The 19,783-nt window shown below is 39.3% G+C and overlaps 1 protein-coding gene across 3 annotated transcripts in view; it reads right to left on the bottom strand.

The window, feature by feature from the left end:
- SBF2 (SET binding factor 2) overlaps positions 1-19,783 on the bottom strand; it is a 382,316-nt gene that overhangs the window by 114,127 nt on the left and 248,406 nt on the right. For all 3 annotated transcript variants that reach the window (XM_040989139.1, XM_040989140.1, XM_040989142.1), the window contains one exon: positions 7,995-8,063. In XM_040989139.1, the coding sequence (XP_040845073.1) occupies positions 7,995-8,063 (69 nt within the window). The remainder of the gene's footprint in view (positions 1-7,994; positions 8,064-19,783) is intronic.

Below are 19,783 nucleotides of genomic sequence, written 5' to 3'. Positions count from 1 at the left end.
CAACTAGCACTCAAATGGAATGCCAGTATGGTTGTGATTTAATCTGCTGCCCCACAATGCTGGCCCCATTCTGAAATGCTTACAAGTGTTCGACCTTTATTCTTTTTTTCTCCCTACAAAAATTGGTAATCACCTCTCTGTAGGTGATTACTCAAATTTATATTTTTGATGGGTCTATCTTTTAAGTCAAAATTTTACAATAATCAGTACTTTCTGGAGAGATATACACAGAAGTCCAAGCACCAAGTACAATCTATATTAGCAAGACACGGAAATAATCCAGATGCCCATCCAAAGAAGAGTGGTTAAAGAAACTGTGGTACATCTACTCCATGGAATATTATTTCAGCCATTATTGAAAATGAAATCATACCATTTGCTACTAGATGGTCCCAATTAGAGACCATTATGCTCAGTGAAAAAAGTCAATTCCAAAAGGACAAAATTCATATTTTCTTTCTGATTCAGGCATACTATTTTTGCTGCATCCCATGTGCTTTGATGTTTTTGTTTCATTTTCACTTCTTCCAAATAGTTTCTTCTCTCTTGTCAAATTCATTGCTGGCTCACGGATTGCACGGTGCCCTGATTTTATCCAAGAGGCTTCTGTGTTTTCCTTTCTTCAAGCATGTGTTGGTTCATCAGTGGCACGTTTTTCAACTCCATGGTGCTGTAAATTTTTTGTTTTAACTTCATACCTGTTGCTGGCTTTGTTTTGTGGCTTCTCATTTAAGGGAATGTATAGTGATGGCATAATACAGACTGTCATATTTAGATGTGAAGATACAATGCAATATGCATTCCCCATTTCCAAAGCAAAGATAGACTCTCAATGAAATTGTCTGACATATCTAGAGACAATGGGATGCTGGGCTGTCTGAGATTTTCTATACCAACAATGTTGGTGCACACTTAAATAACAGACTGATGGATTTATCACTGCTTATGAAGAATTACACTACTGTAATAATAAGGGGAAAATTAGTTGGGGGGGTGGTAATATGGAGGTGGGTGGGTAAATCCCAGACCCTATGAAATTGTACCATGAAATTCAAGATTAAAAAAATGCTTCAACTAAAAAAAAATAAGTCCTGGCAGCAAATTATTAGGAATAATCAATTAGGAAATCTTTTTAAAATAGGAAGTGGTGATAAGATTGTGTCCACATTTTTGGCTGAAAACAAAGAACTGGAACTAGATGGCAGATACTCCTTTAACATGAAGCAAGCATTCTCTGGTGCTGCATATTTCCACTCCAATTATTTATGTTATTTTTCTGGCTCCCTTAAGCATCTGAGTTTGTAATTTGTTGAAGAGTACAGGAAGAACAGCAGCTGGACCGACCAGAGCTTTGGGAGCTCTTTTGCCATAAACTGTCAAATATTTAGTGACTGTCCACTTCTAAACACCTATATTAATATTGACAACTTTAGGGAGGAAAAGATTTCATTTGTTTTTCAGTTTGTTATCATCATAAAATCTTTCAGTAGGCAGTGCACAGCCTAAGTAGAATTTGGTGTGCACAGGGAGAGGGCTCTCACAGAGCTTCTGGAAGATATTCTAGTATTCTTGCCATAAGAACATGATGTTCTTCTTACAGCCTCTGCCCATTATTCATTTGCCATTATCGTCAAAAATCAGCAGCACCAGTCAGAATTAACTGAACAGTTGGCTTGTGTGTTGATTCTTTTGTCAAACAACTAGAATGTCTACCTATATGATTTCTGATTGGGCTTTATCATATTCATTGCATTTTGTGAGGGAACTGAGATAGGCCTGACAAAAGGAAAAGCAGGAGACACGGTGCAACAACAATGAAACATCAGCAGCACTAACATTATTGTACTTATTATGTACTGGGCACTAAGAATCAAAAACGTGTATTATCACACTTTATACTCAGAAAAATCCTAGAAAGTAAATATCATTATCGTCTTCATTAAAGACATTGTGGCACAGAAAAGTAAAACATAACATTCCCAAGGACACAGAGCTAATTAAGTTCTAGGAAATGACTCTAATGTCAACTCACTACATGGCAAACTTCTCCAAGGCAGAAGGATGCTGTGTATTAATGTAATAGTTAGAGGGATGAGTTCTGGCATTAAAAAACAAAACAAAACAAAACAAAACAATGGAGTGTGAAGGGTGAGTACTGCGGTGAAACTGCCACTTGGAACACCTGCCTCCTTGATCAGAACACTGGTTTGCGTCCTGGATCCACTGTTTCTGATCCAACTTCCTGCTACTGTGCCTGTGAAGGCAGTAGAGGATGGCCCCACACCCAGATGAGAGATCCCTGTGGAGTTCTTGGCTCCTAGCTTTGCTCTAGCCTGGCCGTGGTTGTTGTAAACATCTGGGAGATAAATCAGGAGTTGAAAGACTTCTGTCTCTTCCTCTCTGTCACTCTGTCTTTTAAATAAACCTTCAAAGACAGAAACTGAAGTGTGAAGTCTAGATTACATCAGCCTTTTCAAAATCGTTTTTGGCTTTGGTGATTTTCCGTATTGTATTTTTATCATTTTGTTAACTTTATTCATTACTGACTGCTAATTATGTATCAGGTATAATACAGGAGATAAGGATTTTTCAGCAAACTAAAATGTCTTGCCTTCATGGAATCTACATCCTAGTGGCACACACACACAAAACTAACAACAAGTAAGGTCATACAAGAGATGTGGACACACACGTCAGTGCTGGAGAGTGACGGCTAACACTTTAAGTCAGTGACATTTATCCAGTGACACGACAGAAATGGAGGACACAGTCATGGATTCAATTTAGGAAAGTGTCTTTAAGTAGATTGTAAAGCAATTGGAGGGTTTTAAACAAATAACATGACTAAGGTCTTAGTTTCCCTTTTTTCTTTCCCTTTCCCTTTTGTCTCCTTTTCTTCTCCCTTCCCTCCCCTCATCTCTTTCTTTCTCCTCTTTTTCTCCTTTTCTTTGTTTTTGTTTGTTTTGAGAAGCAGAGACAAACAGAGCTTCCTTCTGTTATTTGCTCTCCAAATTCCTGCAATGGGGTAGCTACACCAGATCAGGGCAGGCTACAGCCAGGCATTCAAACTAGGATGCCTCCCATGTGGGCAGTAGGGACCCAGATTCCTGAGCCATCACTGCTGCTTCTCAGGATGAGTGAGTGTGGTTACTGAACTAAGGCATCTTGATCTTGGTCTTAGACACCAGGCCAAATGCTTATTTGGACTTGCTGATTCTGGTAGCTGTGTTGATAACACAAAGCAGTAGGCAAAGTTGAAAGTGGCAAGGCAACTAAGAGGCGGCTATTTCTTTAATTTACAAGTGTAAGTATACTTAGAAGTTTCAGTCGGAAGTTTCAGATTTCAGCTATTTGTGGTGTTTTCTCTGCCTATAACATTTGTCTTTCTACCCTTCAGTCACTCTTCACTTTGTCCCAGGACAAATGTACATTATTTTTCAGGGGCACAATTTCACAATTACTCTGTGGTCATTGGTTCACTAGGAATTAGTGTATTCTTAAAATTCTCAATTATATGAGATTTAATTCATTGACACAGTAACATGGTTTACTACTTTGCCTTTTGTGCAAGCATTTGCATTCCTTGGTTTGCTCATCCTTTCCCTTCTTTTTTTTCCCCAGACAGAAAAGTTTGTTTGCGAAGGAACCAGGTGAGCAGGGAAGGGAGAGAGAGACCCCAGCCTTATATTTCTAACATTTGGGAAGCGAGAGTAGTTCAGTATCTCCTGAACTGAATGTTAGAAGTTATTTTTGGTTTGGTTTTGTTTTTTGCGGGGGAATAAAGAAAGACCCAGAGCCCTAGTAGTTGATCTTGTATTCTGAAGAATAAACAAAGGAGCCCAAAACTTCGGCCATCACATGAAAGAAGTGAGAATATTCAGAAAAATCTAACGTCAATAAAAATAAATAATAAATTTAGTTAAAATAGAAACACTAACTATACACTGAGAAACAGCAATAATACTGGTGGTAGGGTTATTGGGTAAATTTTTGCAGTTTTCTTATATCAGTATTTTAAATATTTGACTATAAACTAATAAACAATATTTACAAACTAATTATAGTAATTAAATTTCTCAGCAGCAGTGGTTTTCCAGGCATGCTAGAAAACAACAAATCCCAGTAAAGAGTAAGAAGCAAGGAGAGATGGAGGCTGTGCTGAAACGCAGGAGGAAGGAATGCTAACTCTTCACAAAGAACAAGATGAAAGTGAAGGGAGGAAACCAAAGCAAGACATTAATTCTCTGGCCATCATAAACTGATTCTGTGCTGGAGGCATCTCCCGTAATAAACACATTCACACTTCCTCCAAATTTGGATTCAGCCCGTGTTGATGTTCATTTTTACTCTCAAACGTTTTCTAACTTATTTTTGAGTTGTAATGTTTGATTTTATAACAGAAAAAAAGAGTCTTATTACCCTCCTACCTCTATGTTTCTTTTTCCCCCTCAAAAAATCAAATCCCTTGGGACTTGCTGTAGGAAATGCAATGCTTCTAAATAACTAAGTCTGAGAAAAACAAAATTCTTTTCCTGTTCTGAAGATTTTTATCAGGGATTGTTAATCTTTTACTTTGCAGTGCCAGTATCCTATGTGGGCGCCAGTTCCAGTCCTAGCTGCTCCACTTCCGATCTGGTTCCCTGCTTACAGCAATGGGAATGCAGTGGAGGATGGCTCCTATCCTTGGGATCCCGTACCATGTTTGGCAGATGTGTAAAAAGCTCTTAGCTCCCAACTTTGGATCAGTTTAGCTCTGGCTGTTGTGGCCATTTGGGGAGTGAACCAGTAGATGAAACATCTCTCTCTGTTTCTCCTGCACTCTCTAAATGCAACTTACAATCAATGAATCATTCTTTTAAAAATGTATCATTTAGAAATAATGACTCATGGAATGCTTATATCATACTATGCACAGAAAACATAGTATCAACAATCTTGATAACAGAAGAACAGGTTTATTTGGATCCCATCAGTTAAAATTACTTACAGATAGTCATGTCATAGTAAGACAATTAGGTCTATATTCTTGCCCAAGAGGAAAAGCCAGTATTTGAGCAACTTCTAAACCAGAAAAAAACAAAAGTATGTCTGTTCTTTAGAAAAACTAAATATACCTACCTCTTCCTCATTTTCACCACAATCATCAGAGAAACATAAGCATGTACTTGGTGTCATTTTGAATATTTAGTATGTCTTCTATCAGAAATATGTGGAAATTGAAAATTTATAAATAATAATATCTGACAATTATTTAAATCATAACTTAGTTTGTATTTGCAGACATTGCCCCTTTGAGGACAAAATATCTTTGCTGGGGGTAGTTTTTTTTTTTAAAATTTATTACTTATTTTTATTGGAAAGGCAGATTTACAGAGAGAAGGCTTACTCTCCAAAAGACCATGATGCCCGGAGCTGAGCCAATCCAAAGCAGGTGGCTACGGGCTTCTTTGGGGATTCCCACGCAGATGCAGGGGCACAAGGCACCGGGCTGTCCTCAGCTGGGGACACGAACTAGTGCCCATATGGAATGTCGTGCTTGGAGGTGGAGCATTAGCTAGCTGAGTGAACTAACACAGATGTAGCTTTTAAGATGTATGCATCAGAGTTCCCGGGTTTGAGCCCTGGGTTTGCTTCAATTCCAGCACCCTACTAACGTGCACTCTGGTGATGGTTCAAATAGCTGGGTCCCTGCCACCCATGCTGGGAGACTGGCCTTCTGGCTTCAGCCTATCCCAGCCCTATCTGTTGCAGACATTGCACGAGTAAGTGAAGCAATAGATAAGAGACCTGCCTCTGTTTTTATATGTGTGTCTTTTAGATGAAAAAAAAAATAAATTAAATTATTTTTTAAAAAATGAACTTTTAAAAATGAACCTTGTTGGATAGACAAACATAACTGGCTGAAGAAATGAAGAAGTGATGCCAATTCATTGTGTCTAAATAAAAACAACAAAAATTCCCAGAAATATGTTGTATAGATTTTGGGGTTAGAACTAAATAACATGAACTTTGGATTTAGAGAGAACTGAATTTGAATCCTGGCTATATCACTTGCTAGCTAAGGGGCATAGATCTCTTATGAATCACATTTCCTTCACCTTGCAGTGGGGATAGCACCACACTGAGTTGGATCAGGTTCTGCAAGTCTTGTATATAGTGAAAATCCAGTAAATAACTTTTTAAGTTATTCCTATCACCTTCCTCTTGGTCTCTGCTCTTCATCATGCTCTATTAGGCAAACTGACTAGTACAAGAAATATCATGTCTCTCAGAAATGCAGGTCAGTAGATTTTAATTTGCATATTTTGGGAGCAGACATTGTAGGAAGGATTACTGTTGGAGACTAGATGTGGCAGGATGGTTACTGTGTAGGAGATTGTTCAGGAAATTCCATGGCTCACCATGCTTTAATGTTCATTCTCTGCTTCTGACTGATGAGGGGAGTCAGGTTTACACAAGTGATGTTTTTTCAGCTAGTGTTCAACAAATTTTTCCTACTGTATCACCCTGATTTTACTTGCTCTGGTTTTTTATATTCTGAGATGTAAATAATACTTAGGTCTAAAAAAATTATTTATTGCTGGATAAGTTAGTTAATGAATTTAGCAATCAAGACATCAAAATACTATAAAACAATACAGATCAAAATGTAAAATCTATTTCTTCAGTGCATGGGAGATTGTGCACTGTACCTGTGACATAGACCTGCTAGTAGCATGTGGGAGACCCAGATGTACTTCTTATCCCGACACCCCAGCTGGTGGTTTTACCAGCACGCTTGACACCAGATACGTCCTTGCAGGTGGCTTCCCAGGAAGCATTGCCCACACCTGAGCAGGCAGTTTCCTGATTGTCAGTTTAAGTCTGTGGCACCCTGGTGAACTCCATGCCTTTGGTGGCCACAGTAAGATCTTCAACAGGAACTGAATCAGCCTAGATCTTGGGAGGGGTCCTTGGCCAAGTATGGTTTTTTCTTAAGTACTCTCATTGAGCTCTGGAGCTAACAGCAATTCCTTACATATTCAATCTTTGTGTTTTTTTAGAATTCTCTGTACCTCCCAGTAGTCAATTCTCTGCTATTACTAATAGCTCCTTCTACTAAAATTTCCCTGTCTAATTTACTGATGTGGCTTCTGGTTCCTAGCTTTGACTCACTCCAAAACCAACACAAATATTTAAATCTGCAAACATACTCATAAAATGTTGCTGTATGAAGTTTTATGTAACACAGAGAACTAGCACAGCATGTCAGCAATCCTGTTAATGTACTGCATCCTGGACCAGCTATGTGTGTGGCTCAGCAGTGAGTCAGCCTGTTGCCATGCATTTATTGTTTGCTACTACACATTTCAGAAAGATGGATTAAGAGCACTGTTCAAAGTGTGGTTACCTAATTCTTTACAAATCCTTCACAGGGAGAGAGAGAATAGAGAATTTGCTGGATTTGTTTGTCCTAAAATTTCAACCATTTATGATGAAGTATATCTAGGAGAGCTATAATGCTTACAGAATTTTGAAAACTACTGAACAGTACAGAAAATTCTAAAATGGCTCATAGAAATTTCTAATGAAGTAAAAACCTCTAATTTCCATTTCCATTGGCAGCATTTACTCACCAATTTATTTGTTCACTCAATAAATACATATTTAGTGGCACTAGGACATAACCAGTAAATGAAACAGACAATATGTTAGCCTTACTGAATTTACTCTTTGTGGTAGGGGAAAAATCAAACACATAAACAAATCAATACATAACTTTGAATGTTATAAGATATTAGGAAAAAGTAGAGATTAAATGGGTGGGAGTCCTTGCTTAGCAGATAATTTGGTGTTTTGCACTATATTTCCAATACATGGCTTGTAATAAATGTTATAACAGAACCATAGATATGCCTTGAGCATACTAAGAGGACAGGATTCCAGCAGTTCTATGAAAAGCAAAGTGAACAAATGTCTCATGACAGGCCTACACAAAGATCAATGCAACTCACCCTATAGAAAGCACTGGTCAAAGGGAGTAATGCTGCAGCAATGTTATATTCTTCTAAACTTGAACAATCCTTAAACAAAATAAAGACAAAACAGCTTTATTAGGATATTTACCACAAATCACAAGCACATAGAAATCAAAATATGGGATACATTGTTTACTGATCTCTGAGGTTCTAAATTATCACTAAGCATAGTTTGACAAGTATGAAAAAGAAAAAAATAATGTCCCTCAGCACATTCTTTTAGAGATAAGTAAGAAATACATTTGATAAGAACATCATTTGCGTATGCCATCAGTGAGCAGTTGCTTCTACTTTTCCGCTCTGCCAAAAGTGTTACAAGTTATGCAGTTCACAACAAAAATTCTTTTGGAAAGAGTTTTAGTGCATGTCACCAAATCTATGATAAATAGCTTTAAATTTTCTTCTACTTTAGTGTTACTTTAAAAGGGTACCCAGTTAACCAGTCAAGATCTATCACTGATGATAACACTTAGAGTAAAATGTCCTTGAGGAGGAGGAGAGGAAGTCTCAGTGGTTCCAACCTACACAGAGAACACCATTTAGAACTACGGGACAGAAAAATATACATAATATTAATATAACCATAGCAAAGAGCAATGTGATATATAATGTTCATATAACATGCCAACAAGTTATGCTACTTCCAGGAAAAGGAGAACATCTCAGTGGGAATATAAAATTATGTAGCTGCTATGGCAGTTCCTCAAAAAAATAATTCTTAAATCAAATTAGAAACCATAATAAATAGAAAAATTGGATAACAATGTGCTCCAGCTATTCTACGTCTGATATGAATCCAAACAGAGAACAAACAGAAGTTTGTATATTCATGTTCACAGTTCCATTACTCATAAAAGCAAAAGGTAAAAGTTAAGTAAATACCACCCCAAATATGCTGAACTAGTAGATGGATTATTCTGAGCTGAAATCACTTGAGGAACTTTCACCGCAGGAAAGGCCTCTGATCTGTCTTTTCCTACATGCTGCAAGCCAAAACGATTCTTTCAGGAGGACATCCTGCACATGCTAATGCTGTGAAATAGCTTTGGTCACTAGAGACCGTTATTTGGGATTGCAAGCAACCTGAATAAACAAACTCTTCGAAATAATCTTTACCCTCTGCAAGCTTTTTTAGCCCCACACACAGCTTAGTAACGTTCCTAGTATTTAAGTCTTAGTCCAGAGATCCATTTGTCCTGCCATTCCTTTACAGATCTATTCATTCTCTTGTGAACATAGGTATGCACGTGTAAATGTATTAGAGCTTCCATGCTTTTCTTTTCTAAATCAGTTCTTGTATTAACTGGGTTTCTTGATGCAGGTAGGCAAAGAGCCTATCTAAGGAACTAAGGAATGACAGAGAGAATCTCACTCTCCCCTATACAACCTGAATGAATAAACAAAATGTGGTATGTATACTGTTGCATCCAAATGTACACACATCAGAGAATTATTGCCTTAAAAAGAAAAGAAAATATGACATGTGCTGTAACATGGATGGACCCTGAAGACATTATGCTGTATGGATTCACAGACTATCCAGTCTTTCCTTTGGCAAAGGGGTACAATATGCGCTACAGGGAAGCTAGGACCTGGGATAGAGACCAAGGAAAACGAAGGTTACATCCCAATTGTAAACAGAAGCAGCTATTGGCGGCCAGTGCCACATGTAGTAAACTAAGCCTGTCCTGCAGCTCCAGCATCCCATATGGGCACCAGTTTATGTCCCAGCTGCTCTTCTGATCCAGCTCCTTGCTTATAATCTGGGAAAGTACTGGAGGATGGCCCAAGTCCTTGGGCTTCCCCACCTATGTGAGAGTCCTGGAAGAAGTTCTCGGCTTCAGATCTGCTCAGCTCTGGCTGTTGCAGCCATTTGGAGAGTAAATCAAAAGATGTAAGATCTCTTTCTCTCTCTCTTGTCTATAGCTCTGCCTTTCAAATGAAAATAAATCTTTTTTTAAAAAGTAGCTATCACTATCAAAACGCAAATTCCTCACCCATCAATTAGTCACATTTCTGAGAATTGATTTTTTTTAAAGAGTTATTCAATTCTCTACTATCCTGATGACAGGAGAAAAAAAATATTTGCAGGGCCTGGCGTGGTGGCGCAAGTGGTTAAGGTCCTTGCCTTGCACGCCCCTGGATCCCATATGGGTGCCGGTTCTATCCCAGCAGCCCCGCTTCCCTTCCAGCTCCCTGCCTGTGGCCCGGGAAAGCAGTTGAGGACGGCCCAAAGCCTTGGGATGCTGAACCCACGTGGGAGACCCGGAAGAGTCTTTTGGCTTCGGATCGGCATAGTATCGGCTGTTGCGCTTACTTGGGGAGTGAATCATTGGACGGAAGATCTTCCTCTCTGTATATCTGCCTTTCCAATAAAAAAAATTAATAAAAATAAATCTTTAAAAAAAAATATTTGCAGTCAACCACACAGCAATGAATGCAATCTAGATTTATCTACCTGACACCATCGTTTTTTCCTTTGGAGACGTAGAAACTGCAAACCTAAATTGCTTTCTTCCTGTCCATGAGGTAGGAGATAAGAAGTTTTTGAGCTGCTGGCACGAATTTTGGAGTGTAAGGGTAGGGAAAACACACCTGAACAGAACAGTATAGTAAGTGCTAGGGAAAAGGCTCTAAAAAAGAGAAGGAAGAATTTGACAAGAAAGTGTGAATAAACCATAGAAAACTTTGGCTTATTTAAAAATACCATTGGGGCTTGTCAGGGTAGGCGGTGGGGATGTGACAGTGTTGTTCTATCCAGATGGGTAAAAAATAAGATACTTTCTCAAATCATGACTTAGAGGTGGCTGGTTACTTTATGGTGGCCATATGTCTTGTCTAGCAATGAGTACATCTGGTGTTGTGAATTTCATACTTGGTTGGTTTTGAAAAACTACTTTTTGAGGCCAGTGTTGTAGTGTAGCCAGTTAAGCAACTGCCTATGATGCTGGCATTCCATGTGGGTACTGACTAGAGTCTTGGCTGCTCCACTTTTGACCCAGCTCCTGGTAATGTGCCTGGTAAGACAGTGGAAGATGGTATTAATACCTGGAACCTTGCCACTCATGGGGGAGACCTGGATGGAGTTCCAGACTCTTGATTTTCACCTGGCCCAACCCTGGTAGCAGCAGTCATTTGGGAAGTACCCTGGTGAATAGTAGATCTCTTTCTCTCTATTTTTCTCTCCTTGTAACTATGCATTTGAAATAAACAAACTTCATAAGAAATAAAATGAAGGGCCTGGCATGGTAACCTATTGGCTAACATCCTTGCCTTGCATGTGCTGGGATCCCACAAGGGCACTGGTTCATGTCCTGGCTGCTCCACTTCCCTTCCAGCTCCTTGCTTGTGGCCTGGGAAAGCAATGGAGGACAGCCTAAGGCCTTGGGACGCTGCACCCATGTGGGAGACCTAGGAGAGACTCCAGGCTCCTGAGCTTTGGATCAACTCAGGTCTGGCCATAGCGGCCAGGTGGGGCGTGAACTGAGGAACAGAGCATCTTAGTCTCCCCTTGTCTCTCTGTATATCTGACTTTCCAATAAAAACAAATTAATCTTTTTTAAAAAATGAGAAACACATTTTGCATTGAATACTGGAGTACTGAAACAAATTTGGTTATAAGACAAATTTCTGTAATAAAAAATCATTTTTAGATAGCTTATATTCTGGGATCCAATTGAAAATAAGTTAAAGGCTCAATATTCCTACACTAAAAATAATACTCCTAATTAATTTATAACATTCAGTAATATTTATTGGACAAATGAGTAACTGAACTAATAAAGGGATGAATGCAAGGAGACAGAGTAATGAAAAGAGAAGGAAACTTGGGAAAGACACAGACTTATGCAGAGAATAAGGGAAATCAAAATGATGAAGAATTAGGATAGAGCAATACCACAGATGTCAGAGGAGAGAATGACCAGTAATGTTGAATACTTTGGAGAACATTCAATAAACAGAAAAAGTCAAGAAGCGGAAGAAATGACCAGCAACTTCTGATATGATTAAGGTACCGGTGTTCAAGTAAAACAAAAGTCTCTAAAGTAAAAGTGCACAGCTATAAGAAAATAAAATAGCACTTGAGGAATTACAACCGTACATTACTCAGTAATTTCATGAATCTAATAAATTTTAACTGGTATAAACCAGAAGATTATGATTTGATATATCCTTTTTGTAATGTAACAATTAGGATGGTTCAAGAACACCAAAAGGGAAATGCCAACAGAGCAAGATGAAGAAGAAAGAGCCCTAGCACAGTAAGCTTTCTGGGTGAGATGCAACTGGTGGTGAGTATAGTCTCCATTTCTAAGGCAGGGTTAGACCATACAGCTGCATAAATAAACTGGTACATTCACACTAAGGAATACTACTCAGCCGTAAAGATAATGAACAAAATGATCCCAGCTAGAAATCATTATGCTTACTCAAAGAAGCCAGTCCCAACAGGACAAATATTATATATCCTCTCTAATATGCAAAAAGCACAAATACATACACATAGGAATATCCCTTGAATTCAAGGGATAGGAGACAAGGCCCAACACTTATTTAAGGTACAAAGTTCCTTAGGAGGACTACTAGAAATCAGGGGTCCTTACTGCCACCTAGGGCATCAGACAGAAAGTCTGAGATATAAGATAACAGAGTACACTAAGTAATAAATATGTGGGTGTATCTAAACATACACTCATGAAATAAAAACGTAAAGATTTATTTGAAAAGGCAGAGAGACTAAAAGGGCTGAGAGAGTGGATGAATAAATATCTTCCACTTGCTACTTTACTGCCCCAGATTGCTGTAACAGAGGGCAAAAAGAAAGAACAGCCAATGGGAACATTCGTCAAAGGGAATTGGAAAAACAATTGAAAGGTGATTTTGAAGACAGTCTTTGGAGTCATGTTTAAGATTTTGTTAAAATATAATTAGGCCAGATAGCAAAAAATCAAACTTTTGCCTGTGTGGTATCCTTGGCATGGTCTCTATCACATCTCCTTGGAGTTTATCAGATAATTCTAGAACACAGCAAAAAGTGTGAATCATCTTTTTCTTCCTGGCTTACTCTCCATCCCCTTAGGAAGCTGCTATGTGCAGGAATGTCATCTGCTTCCTCACACATCTGAATTTCTTTAGCAGAAATGCCTTGCATGTTTCTGAAGACTGTCATGAGGCCCAAGGCAATAAAGTTAGGCAGACTTGAGCTGTAATCTCCCAAGGAAATGTTTGGGATGCCAAGATGTCTTTTGATTTTGATTTCACAGCAGGGCTTCATTTGTAATGATGTTGTCCAAACTTTAAATGACAACAGCTGTGATATGAAGCTCCACACACTTATTTATAAAAATCTCCCACAAATTAAAAAAAAATTAAACAATGGGGAATTTCAATCCATGACCAATTAGCAGAGAACAGGCAATCATAAAACATTTAGACTAGAAGGAACTATTTACTATCTTGCAAAATATTTACACATTGTAGTGCATGTCTCAAACCTGTCTGCCAGTTGAATGCTGATTGCAAAATATAAATATAAAATTCTTTGCAAATCACGTTAGAGACATTCTAAGCTAATTAGGTTGAAAGATGGAAAAATTTTAAAACAATAAGTCTACAGCCATTGACACAGCAATAGCATTCCAGAACAGTGCAGTTATCTGTGGGGAATCAGTCCATAAATACACATCCTCAAGTCCCTTGCGCTTTGGCCACATAATACCATCGTAGTTACAAACATACCAGACAATTTATAAACTTGCAAGGACTTGAATTCTTATTTAAATTTTGTTCTGAACCTTGATATATAATTTACCTTTAAACTTCTAGTACAATTGAAGACTGAGCCCTGTTAGGTTATAAGTACACTTAAAAAATTCTTAAAGTTCTTACATTGTTACGCCCAGCTAATTTCCGCACCAAGTCCTCTTTTCAGTATTAGTTTACCACAAGCCCAAATCCCAGACGCAGTAAGGTGCTTAGTAGGTCCTTTTTTCCAGTAGGGAAGAAATGGAAGCAGGGTTGGAGGGGGATGCCATGGTGGCAGGATAGGGGTTACCAGGGACAAGATGGAGGGGGATGGGGAAGAGGTAGATAAGAAGGGAAGGGAAGAGAGACTGGGAAGGAGAAGGGAAGGGCTGTGTGGGCTGTGTGGGCTGTGTGCTCTGCCCCCAGGGACTGAGGACTGAGATTATCTAGGCACAGGTAGGTGGGTAGAGACTAGGGGGAGGGGTCAGAGATTGGGAAGTGGGTATTCTCAGGTTAGGCGCCAAGTTACATCTGATTGGTGGATAACTAGAACAGCTTGAATTTTGTGAGCTGTGAGGAACAGGAAATGGCACAGGATCCAAGATGGGATGTTCAAATCACTCCTCACAAGGCCTACAATCTTAAATCCTCTTTTTCCTGAAACCTTTCATATTTATCTATGTAGCTTTGCACTGTCATAGCCAACATTCCTACTAAATAAAACTTTCCTATTAAATAAAATCTCTCAAATACGTTACATTTAAACATTAAAGAAGAAAATGAGATTTAAAGGTATAGTGTGCTACCAAAGACTTTCCTTTAGAGCTTAGGCATAGCTCTGAAACCAATATAAACATCTGCAACTTCTTTGTGTGGAGAAAAATTTAAAATACTCTCTTCTATCACATTATCTCACTTGAAAACCTTAGTCATGTCCTGAGTGTTACAGGATAATGACAAAACTCTCAGCCAGATCTGTAAGTCACACATGGTGTGAATCCATTTCCACATTCACACGACCAAGCAGCTCCAGTTAGCCTGCTCCACTTGGCATCACACTCATTCTTACCACATCTCATCTCCCCAAGAAAACTGTCCATGATGTGCTTGATCATTTATATGTTCTCTTGGGGTCTCCAACTGTATGCTCCTATATTCATTCTTTCTGAATATAATATTAATCATAAAATAGGCAAATTAGTTTTGACTGCAATTTCAGCCTCAGGGTATAGTTTAATGCTGAATAACATTTCAAAACCATAAATGGCTTATCGCAATTTTGATTGGATCATAGTAACATTGTGGCTGTGTGTATTTACTGTGATTTCCAATGAGATGGAAGGTGAATCTAGGCTTGAGAATACCACACTTAAAGCTCTTGGAGTTTAATGATCTGTTTCAGCTTCCTATGCCTAGAAACTAGGAAACTACATATACCATATGGTAAGAATAGCTTACATTGAGCACTTAAGGAATGCTCAATATAATTTCATTTATTTTTCACATCTTATTGCTGTCCTGCAGCAATGGACTTGGTGCACAGAGCCGATAATAACATGCATGGACTATTGACTGATGATCAATAGCCGAAATTTATTAGAGGCAAAAGACTTTATACACCGAGGGTCACAGAGGATTAGGATGGAGGTATTGAGCTCATCAACAAACCCGTGAACTGTTTCTATGCTTTTGTTTGGAACTCCTTTTATCTTGTATATTCCACCAAGTGTTCTCATACACATACTTTCCACTCAACTGCTCTTATACAAATGATATCCCATCAGATATGCAAAAGGTAGTCATTCGGTTGTTCTCACGCAAAGGATATCCAATCAGTCACACAAAAGGCACCCATTCAGTTGTTTTCATACACATATTGTCCGATCAACTGTAATCCTGTGCTTGCTGACCTTCTAGGGTCACAATGTCCTCCTACAGTAGATATTATAATTACATCTATTTTGTTGATCAAGGCTTCCTTCTTTCTACCCTCCTTCCCTCCCTCTCTCTCTTTAATTGGAAAAGCCAATTTACAGAGAGAAGCAGATATATAGAGAAAGATCTTATATATGTTGATCCACAACTCAAGTGGCCACAATGGCCAGAGCTATGCTGATCCAAAGCTAGGAACTAATGGCTTATTCTGGATCTCCAATGCAGGGTCCCAAGGTTTTGAGTCACCTTCCATTGCCTTCCCAGGCCTCAAGTAGGGAACAAGATGGGAAGCAGGGCCATGAACTGGCAACGATGTGGGATCCCAGCACATAAAAGGCAAGGATTTTAGCCAGTAGGCTACTACACTGGTCCTAGAACTCATTTTTTTTTTTTATTTTTTTTTTTAATAATTTTATTTATTTATTTATTTTTTATTACATTGCATCATGAGACACAGTTTTACAGGCACTGGGATTCCCCCCTCCCCTCCCCTAGAACTCATTTTTTAAAAAATGATTTTTGTATCTGAAATGTAGATTGAGAGAGAGAGAAAGATAGAGAAAGAGAGAGAGATCTTCCATCTGCTGCTTCACTGCCTGGTGTGTGGGGCTAGGCCAAAACCAGAAGCCAGGATTTCATTTTTATCTTCCACCTGGGTAGCAGAGGTCTAAGTACTTGGACCATCTTTGGTTGCCTCCACAGGTACATTAGCAGATAGCTGGAACAGAAGCAGAGCAGTTGCAACTTGAATCAGTGCTTAAATACAGCATCTAATGTCACAAGTAAAAACTTAACTCTCTGTGCAACAGTATCAGCCCACAGTATTCTACCTGCTGGTTCACTCCTCAGACGCCTGCAATATTCAGGACTAGGGCAGGCAGAACCCAACAGCCAGGACTCCACCTGGTCTTCTACAGGGGTGGCAGTACTCAAGCTCTTGGGCCATCATCTGCTGTTTCTCAAGTGCACCTGCTGGATCAGAAGTATGGAGTAGTCATAGTTAAACCAGATATTCCAATATGGTATGTGGGCATTTCAATGGAGGCCCAAGTTTAATGCCATACTGTCCTCTACTTCATATTTATTACACAAGTAATACCTCCTTTTAATATTAATGATCATGTTGCATAGAACAGATACTCAATGAGTATTCAAAAATGAAAGGTAAGGGCCTGGAATAGTAGTTTAGCAGCTAAAGTCCTTGCCTTGAATTCCTGCTACTGCATATGGGCACCCGTTCTAATCCCAGCAGCCCCACTTCCCATCCAGCTCCCTACTTGTGCCCTGGGAAAACAACTGAGGACAGCCCAAAGCCTTGGGACCCTGCACCCACATGGGAGACCCAGAAGAAGCTCCTGGCTTTCGGATTTGGATCAGCATGGCTCTGGCCATCGTGGTCACTTGTGGAGTAAGTCAGCAGTTGTAGATCTTCCTCTCTGTCTCTCCTCCTCTCGATATATCTGACTTTCCAATAATAAATAAAATCTTAAAGAAAGAAAGGTAAAGCTGTATAAAATAATAATGTTAAAACAAAAATTAAAGTATTATTGCTATAACGCTTTCTATAGAATCAATTTTTAAGTGTAGTCGGAGATGGGCAGCAATGTGACATAGCGGGTTCAATTGCTGCCTAGGACTCCAGAGCATCATTTGGTTGTAACTCCTGACTGTTCTACTTTCAATATAGCTCCCTGAAAATGTGCAAGGGAAAGCAGTGGAAGCTGATCCAAGTGCTGGGTCTCTGCATCCACATGGAAGACCTAGATGAAACTGCTGGCACTTGGCTTTGGCCTCACCCAATCCTTGCTTTTGTGGTTGTCTTTTACTACTTTTCCTAGGCCATTAGTAAAGTGAGGGCAGTTGGGACATGAACTGGTGTCCATATTCAATGCCCACATTGCAGATGATGATTTTGCAAGCAATGCCACCAAGCCAGCCTAAAAATACTTCTTTTCAAAAAGGTGCAACATTTTCAATGCAAGGGTACTCATTTAACCACTATTTTGGAGGTCTCTTGCTTTCTGTTTTGTTGGATTTTTACCATACTTCCTGTTTTCCCCTTTTGATCTTGGAAGGAAAGCTATAAACATAGCTTTTGTGATAAGTTGTAAACACCTCTACTCCCTGGGTTCTTTATCAGAAGTTACATTAGCTGTTATGTATATCTCATGATCTCCACTGACCACTACTGTATTATATCTAGGTCTAATGCATGACTATAGAGGTGGTATGGCAGATCAAAGGAAATACTATGTACATTTAAGTGAGCGATGCTGAGAATATTAGGCACACATATGAATAAAATGAAACTAGATTCCAATCTCAAACAACATACAAAACCAGTTCCAATCTGGGGCGCAAAAAGACCTGGGAATGCCAGATCATCACTGCTTTCCAAAGTTCAAGCTAAGTGTTGCAGCAATACTGGCCTCATGCTGATTATGAAGAGATTTTCAGGTATGGGTAACTACATCCAGCCCCATGGACTTACCCTTGGGATACCTACTTAATAACTGAGAAACTGTTATGCTAGATACTGTAATCAAACACCAGACTATTTTCTTTTGCAGAGTTGTCTGGCCAAGACACAAACGAGAATGGAAAGACATAGCCACTGAACATGACTCTAACCCTGAACACTATCTCACATTTTGACTCCCCTCAACAGAGGCATCAAAAAGAGTCAGAAGTTCCTTTTACTTAGGCCTTTATAGTACTATTTCAAAATCCCACTCTTTTTTTTTTTAAAGATTTATTTATTTTTATTGCAAAGTCAGATATACAGAGAGGAAGAGAGACTGAGAGGAAGATCTTCCATCCGATGATTCACTCCCCAAGTGACCACAATAGCCACTACTGCACCGATCCGAAGCCAGGAGCCAGGAACTTCCTCTAGGTCTCCCACATGGGTGCAGGATCCCAAGGCTTTGGGCTGTCCTCGATTGCTTTCTCAGGCCTCAAACAGGGAGCATTATACTCTGCTGTCTTCAAGACAAGTGATACAAGCAAAGGATAGGAATGGTGGATGACCTATTATTGGGTGGTCTTCCACCATCCTGAGCTCAACATGTCCCGTGGCTAAGGCAATTCCCAGATCCTTTCCTATACTATCAAAACCTAATTCTTCTTCATCTCCTTTTAGCCTATAGCCTCTGTTCCACAGCACATCCTATCCCCCTCTACCAAAAGACTGCCTGATTGGAGTCATTTGTAGTAGGGCCTACTATCAGCCAAACACAAGTAAGATCTGTTGCCTGAAGAAAGTGGCAAATGCAGATGTTGGAACAGAGTATATATCCCTTTCTTCATAAGTGACTGAAGTCAATATAACCAAAAATAAGGAAGTATCATTAGTTTGTAACAAATTTACTGAGGAGTTTAAGGCCCTGACTATATGGATTTTTACTTGACCTGGGCTGGCCTATACAGTCTTACTCACTTGTTGCACCCCAGGAGAGAAAGCATGTATCTGGGTTGAGGCCCAAAACCAAACTATTCTCTGATGGCTCAACAGCCTGACTGGTCTGTCATGAGAGTTTCAGTTCCAACAGCACCTGACTAGAATTATCAGAGGTCATAAGGATTTGAATACTGAGACCACATGTTTTCCTGTTTACTGACTGGGATGAGGAAATGTATTGTCAAACCTATAAATTATGATAAGGTCAGGGAGGTAACACAGCACAGGAAAGAAAAACCCAGCCTATTCCAGGGATGGCTGGTAGAAAGTCTAAAGAAACGTACCCACAATCACCTAGCTTCCTGCAGGATGGGTTCTATTTGGTGCCCATTTGACTAGCCACTCAGCAATAGATATCCAGAGGAAGCTTCATAAAGATTCCTAGGAATCAGATGCTTAATACAACATTTCAGATTTTTAATAACAGGAACAGGGATGAGGAGGAAACGGTAGTACGATGTGTGTCTCAGCCTATGTAGCAGGCTCCCATTGTAACCAATGGCCACTGATGTCAGGGTCAGACCAGGGAGTGACAAAGACTGTCTCTACCTGAACCACTCACCTTTGTTCTCAATTTAAAAGAGGGGATACTGGAATGGGATTGTTTTCAGCTCCAATGGGAGGT

Source organism: Ochotona curzoniae, unplaced genomic scaffold, assembly GCF_017591425.1.
Source record: "Ochotona curzoniae isolate NIBS_2020 unplaced genomic scaffold, NIBS_Ocur_1.0 contig_517, whole genome shotgun sequence".
In the NCBI taxonomy this organism is placed as follows: domain Eukaryota; kingdom Metazoa; phylum Chordata; class Mammalia; order Lagomorpha; family Ochotonidae; genus Ochotona; species Ochotona curzoniae.
This window is presented reverse-complemented; position numbering and strand designations above follow the sequence as displayed.